General features: G+C 47.6%; 2 protein-coding genes across 2 annotated transcripts in view; one reads left to right on the top strand and one right to left on the bottom strand.

The window, feature by feature from the left end:
* The window catches only part of SLC2A9 (solute carrier family 2 (facilitated glucose transporter), member 9), a 188,033-nt gene that overhangs the window by 83,310 nt on the left and 98,670 nt on the right, over positions 1–6,053 (bottom strand). The window contains 1 exon segment of the mRNA XM_006893636.1: positions 5,301–5,488. Within this exon segment, the coding sequence (XP_006893698.1) occupies positions 5,301–5,488 (188 nt within the window).
* On the top strand, positions 2,350–2,535 carry LOC102872862 (small EDRK-rich factor 1-like). Its single transcript, XM_006893575.1, has one exon. The coding sequence runs from the start codon at positions 2,350–2,352 to the stop codon at positions 2,533–2,535; it is 186 nt and encodes a 61-aa protein (XP_006893637.1).

Raw genomic sequence — 6,053 nt, 5'->3', positions numbered from 1 at the left:
GTGAGGGGACAGGGTTTGCATTAAGGAGTCTTCCTCCTGTGGATAAGAGTCTCACACAGGAGTCTGGCTTTCGTGTCAAGGACAAACAGCTCCGGAGGAAGGCAGCCACATACATAAGTAATTTTAAGTGATAGGCCTAATTGAGAAAGGAGTTTGAAAGCTATTGTGAGAGAGAAACAGTGAGGGGGGGGGAGGGGGAGATCTGAACCTGAAAAGGAATTCAGAAATAACTCAATGTTGTTAAAGCCAACTTCCTCTTGCTTTCTAAAGTCTGCGAAAGCCAGTCACCTACTTGTAACCGAACGGTATGAAATGTGCCGAGGAGTATCTAAACTTTGTGCAACACAGTGGCTCCCAGCAGGTGGGGTGTATCCCCGAGGGGACGTCGGACAGTGTCTGAAGACGTCTTTACTTGTCACAGCCGGAGGAGGGGTGTGAAGAGATTGCTCCTGGCATCTACTGGCTAGAGGCCAAACCTCTAAAAATCAAATCCATTGCCATCAATCATCCGAATTTATGATGATGCTGTGTGGCTAGTTGTCATGGATTCAATCGTGAGCCTCCAAACATGTTAACACGGCTGGGCTGCAGTGCTATCTGTCTTGGATGTGACGCTGTAATGTGAATGTGATGAAGTACATGCTGAATTAATGTCATCACCCCATGATCACATCGTGGCTGATGTGAACAGCCCTGATTCCACGTGAGGGTGGGATGCAACACCCTTAATCCCACCCCAGCTCTAATCTGCGGGAAAGGGAGCAGCCCTGGGATGTGGCCTCCAATACGTTTTCACATATATATAGAGAGAGGCATCCACTTCCAAAATGGCTTGCCTCTGGAAACTCTGTGAACATGGAGAAACAATGAAAGTTATACAAGTGTTCAGGTCTTCCATTCATAGGGTCGCTATGAGTCATCTACAACTCGACAGCACTTAACATCAACTATATATATAGATATAGATAGATATCTATATCTCTCTAGATCTATCTATCTATCTATCTATCTATCGATCTATATCTATAGTGACCCTATGTACAACAACCCTAAACTCTGCCCTATCCTGTGCCAATCGCACCATCTCCGACACACCTGTCCTGATCCATCTCATCAAGGATCTTCCTCTCCTGCGCTGTCCCTCCACCCTCCCAAGCATGACGTCCCTCTCCAAGGACTGGTCCTTCCTTGCAAACATGTCAGATGAAGCTTCAAGATCCTTGCCTCCAAGGAGCAGCCTAGTTTCACTATCTCCAGGGTGAATCTCTTTGTTCTCCTAGCAGTCCATGGTACACTCAATCCTCTTCTCCAGCACCACAGCTCAAAGGCATCAATTCTCCTTCTATCCTCCCTAGTCATTGTCCAACTCTCTGATGCATAGTGTGTGTGTGTGTGTGTGTGTGTGTGTGTGTGTATGTAGATGTATGCATGTATATGTATCAATGTATATGTATCATATATGTGTGTGTATATGTGTATATGTGTGTGTGTGTATATATATAATAAAAGGAGGGAGAAATAAGCAGAGAATTGGTTATCCCTAAGAAAAAAGAACTTGGATAATGAATGGATCTGGGATTTTTGCCCCAAGAACTTCCTGAATCCTGGAGAAGACTGAGTCAGTAGTTCACGTGGAGATGTCTAAGGATGTCAAGAAGGCAAGGGTCCAGAGGAAACAGAGACAGGGCCCTTTGGCAAAAGCCAAGGATTCAAATGCATAGACTCTAGAATACAAAGGAACGGACCTCAGTACAGGCACAAGAGAAGAGCAGGGCGGGGCCTGTGTCCACTGGACCCAGGTGCACCTGCAGGGTAAGTCCTAGAATCTGGAGACACACAGACAGGAAGTCTTTCTGTAGAGCTTGGACCATGAACTTGGAGGAGAGGCCTTATAAAACTGTGAGAGAATGTCTTTCTGGTAAAGACATCCATCTGTGGGATTTCTGTCACAGCAACACTAGAAAACAAAGCCACCAGGGACAGTGCTAAATATCCTGCAACACACAGGCCTCCATTGCAAGAATATTGCAGTTCACGGTGTGACTAGGGCAGGAGCTGAGAAACTGTGGATGGTACAAAGTACCTGTGGCCTTGACCAAGACATGGGTCTTCTGTGGGATACAGTTTCTTCATCTAAACAGTGGTATGTATTATTCACCATTGCTGACAAGAGCACGGGCTGTTGTTACTGTCCCGATGGCATAATGCATCGTGTGTGAGGTTCCTAATAAAAAAGTCAGGGGTTCAAATCTGTGCCAGAAAGCTCTGGTTTTGACAGCTTTAGAAATCCCGCCAGAGAACCGTTGATTTTCCTAGTTCCTCTCTTCCAGCCTCGGATCGGTTGTCGGGATGGCCTGTGGAAATCAGAGAGAACTTGCCCGCCAGAAAAACTTGAAGAAAACCCAGGAGATTAGCAAGGGAAAAAGAAAGGACAGTTTGACTGCCTCTCAGAGAAAGCAGAGGGATTCAGAGATCATGCAACAAAAGCAGAAGGCAGCTAATGAGAAGAAGTCTTTGCAGACCAGAGAAAAATGAAGACAAGCTAATTTGGAAAACTTGGGTGCAATTGCCAACTAGGTGTATCGTATATCCTAAGATCAAGATTTTGCAGAGTGAACAGTCATTACATATGTTATCATTTATCCTTATAAAACAGTCTGTTTTAAACTTTACCTTTTGATCTGATTTAGTGTGATGTTTTAGAACTCCTCTTTGAAAAATAAAACACTAATCGTGCATGTAAAAAAAAAAAAAAAGAAATCCCATGGAGAAAGTCTCCCCGAGTTGAAGCTGAGTCACTAACTGTGTGATTTTGTGGGAGTAACTGTCTTTCTGTTCCACAGTGAGGGGACAGCATCTCATTTATGCTAATTGCTAAGAAATTGTGAGCTTTACTATTATTTCAGCACAGCAGATGAGGCTGGGGTAGGGAGAGTGACCAGCCAGGTCCTTGCTGCAGGTTTATGGTCACCTCGAGCCTGAAGCCAGCCCTCTGATCTGAGGCCTGGGGTTCCTTTGCTCAACGTCAGGTAAAGCATGACATGCTAGAAGCATCACTACTGACTGAACACGAATATGAACAAGGCCTAGGTGAGGTCCGGTGTCTCCTGAGCACAGCTGGGCACAGCTGCCTTTGAGATGGGAGGACCTACGTTGTGTTTTTTTTTTTTAAAAAAAAAAACTTCCTCCACCAGATATTCAAGCGCCTGCACAGAATTGATAAAGTTATATGGGCTATGCAGATCAGAAAATTATGTCCCAGAGGAGGAGAGAGCTGCGTTTGGAAATGTCAGAGCTCTCCATCGAAATGCCTCATTAAGCACAGCCTTCATATGTGAGGTTTACCGCTCCAAGTGGGAGCTTCCAGGAACACGCACATCGTCCCTCTGGGCTTTCTGAGAACAAGACGGGCAGCTTCAAGCCCATCTTATCAAGCCTTGGTCTGGTCAAGGGAAGGTGTCTGAGGTCACCTTGTAAATAAAGGCAGAACTACTGCTGACTAGAAGAAGAATAAACCGGGTAAGGAGGAGATGTGCTCACTTCATCTCGGAGTTTCCTCAAACAGGATCCAGCAGTGCTGGGATGAAGAGGCTGTAACTTTCAGTGGCATTGTCTTTCTCTCTCCAAAAAGGAACCCTTTCTTTTCACTGCCCCTCCCCTGGTGGTTGTTGTTAGGTGCCATCAAGTCAAGCACGACTCAGTGACCCCACGAACGACATATCAGAGCCCTGTCCTACCCCGTGCCATCCTCACCATCTCTGACATGAGTCTATGGCTGCAGGGACTGTGTCAATCCATCTGGTTGAGGATTTTCCTCTCTTTTGCTGTCACTCCACCTTCCCATGCACAGCAACCTTCTCCTAGCAACATGTCCCAGATGTGTGAGACAAAGCTTTATCATCTTAGCCTCCAAGGAGCACTCTGGCTCCACTTCCAAGAGATACCTGTTTGTTCTTCTGGCCGTCCACGGGATAGGCAGTATTCTTCACCAACACCACAGTTCAAAGGCATTAATTCTTCTGTCATTCTTATTGGCCAGCTCTCAGTAACACAGCAAGTGATTGAAAAGATCATGGCCTCAGTCAGGCACACCTTAGTCCTCAAACTAACATCCTTGCTCCTCAATAATTTGGAGAGGTCCCTGATTGCAGACTTCCCTAATACAATACATTTTCTGATCTACACCTCCTGATGTCCCTCCTACATCCCCCAAATATTCTCCCTGCCAACTTTCAGAGAACGTAGGGTCAAGTACATACATTATGAGACATACAAGAGCTCGTATCATGGTTTCACTGTTTACCTGAGAGGATACCGGGTGCCCCGACACACCTTCTCCTACCCTACCTTAGGCAGAGCTAAACCAGAGGCTGTCAAGGGAATTTGGACATGTTTTCATCTTAATAGGCTAAGTTTTGAGCTGCTAACAGACACTTCAGACTCGCCGGTGACTCCAGGGGAGGAGACGAGGCAATCTCTTCCCACTGAGAGTCGCAGCTTGGGAAATATGGCAGAAGGTCACTGTAGGTGTGAATTGCATCGATGGTGGTGGATTTTTGTTTGGTTTTGGGTGTTTCAGTGAAAGAATCTCCTTGACAGCAGCCCTGTACACTCTCACAGATAGGAAATTCACTCCCTCTGGGCAATCCGCTCCACTTTACAGTAGCAACAACAGTGGTCAGGATTTGGTCTGTCCCCTCAACAGCACTGAGCCTGCCTTCTAGAACCTTCAGGAGAAAAAGGGTTGCTGCCTGCATCACAAGGGTGGAGAATCTCACCGACAGACCTGCCCTCGGCCCTTATTTAAGAGCTGAGGTGTTCTCAGTCCTGAGTGATGAGCTGAAGACAGCCGGGACTTAAGTACATTTATTTCCACCATCTTTCCCTCTGTCACCCTGTGTTCCCTCATTGCTGGCTGAGCTGGTCCCAGCTCATGGGGACACACGGCACTTTCAGACTGCATTGCTGTGATCCTCAGAATTGTCATTGGCTAATTTTTGGAAGTAGATCACAGAAGTTTGGAAGGCAGAGACTGTGAGGATGGTACACCACAGGGCAGGCTGAGATCTGTTGGTCACTATGAGTCACAGACTCCATGGCACCTAATAATGAACGCTCTGTGAGAGGACGTCTTTCGATATTGTTACACCCATTGTACAGATGAGAACACTGAGGACCGGAAATAGTACGTGGTTGCCCGGTGGTGTGGAGCTTTTGGAGATGGACTGGGATTTAGGCTGGACAGCAAGGCCCAGATGTGGACCCTCCACCCCGCAGCCCCTGGGTTCCCGCAGCCTCACCGCATTGAGGCCGCACAGCTGGTAGCAGGCCATGGTGACGACCACCGTCAGGACCTGCCAGCGGACATAGGGGCTTCTCAGCAGCTCCAGGACCGACACCGGGCGGACGTTCCTCTGCAGGCGGCTCTCCGTTAGGACCTCTTCCACTTCTTGAGAGACGTCCTCCTTGCCCAGGAATGTCTGGAAGGCTGTGAACAGGGACAAGACGGAGGGACACTCTGTGAGAATACAGGTGTTTGTCATCTCATGCGGGCTGCATGGGCAGGTCCCTCACACCCCTCAGCGGGGACAGAGCTGCCAGGAGTCCTGCACCATCAAGCCTAAAGACCTCCTTTACCGATGTGAGCCACGGTCAAGTGCTCAGTCTTTACTAAGGTCCAGTAATAAGCCAGGAGCTGTTTCTCTAAAGGAGAGTAGCTATCCACAGAGGCTGCAAGGGCTCGGCTCCCAGATCCCAAGGGTCAGCTCTATGATTCACGTAACAGAGGGTAAGTGAGAACCAGAGGGACCAGCCAGGAGGGGAGTGCCTGAAAGCCACAGTGGGGAGCAGAACACACCCAGACTTTCGCAATATAGAGACCTGGGTTCACGGTCAGTCCTCACCAAGACATTGGAGCCTTGGGTTCATCTCCTGTAACTCTGCTTCCCTCACAAGGGCCTTTAAGACCTGGATGAGATCATGCATTAAAAATATGATTGAGTATTACGGTTAGCACAGGAATCCAGAATTAAGGTTGCATAGAGAAGTGTACT

Source organism: Elephantulus edwardii, unplaced genomic scaffold, assembly GCF_000299155.1.
Source record: "Elephantulus edwardii isolate Elephantulus edwardi_28Jun2011 unplaced genomic scaffold, EleEdw1.0 scaffold00129, whole genome shotgun sequence".
Classification (NCBI taxonomy): domain Eukaryota; kingdom Metazoa; phylum Chordata; class Mammalia; order Macroscelidea; family Macroscelididae; genus Elephantulus; species Elephantulus edwardii.
Note: the sequence above shows the minus strand (reverse complement) of the source record. Positions and strands in the feature narration are given on the sequence as shown.

What these genes read in the sequence shown, in the direction of transcription:
- LOC102872862 (XM_006893575.1), top strand. Translation starts at nt 2,350, where the DNA reads ATGGCCTGTGGAAATCAGAGAGAACTTGCCCGCCAGAAAAACTTGAAG.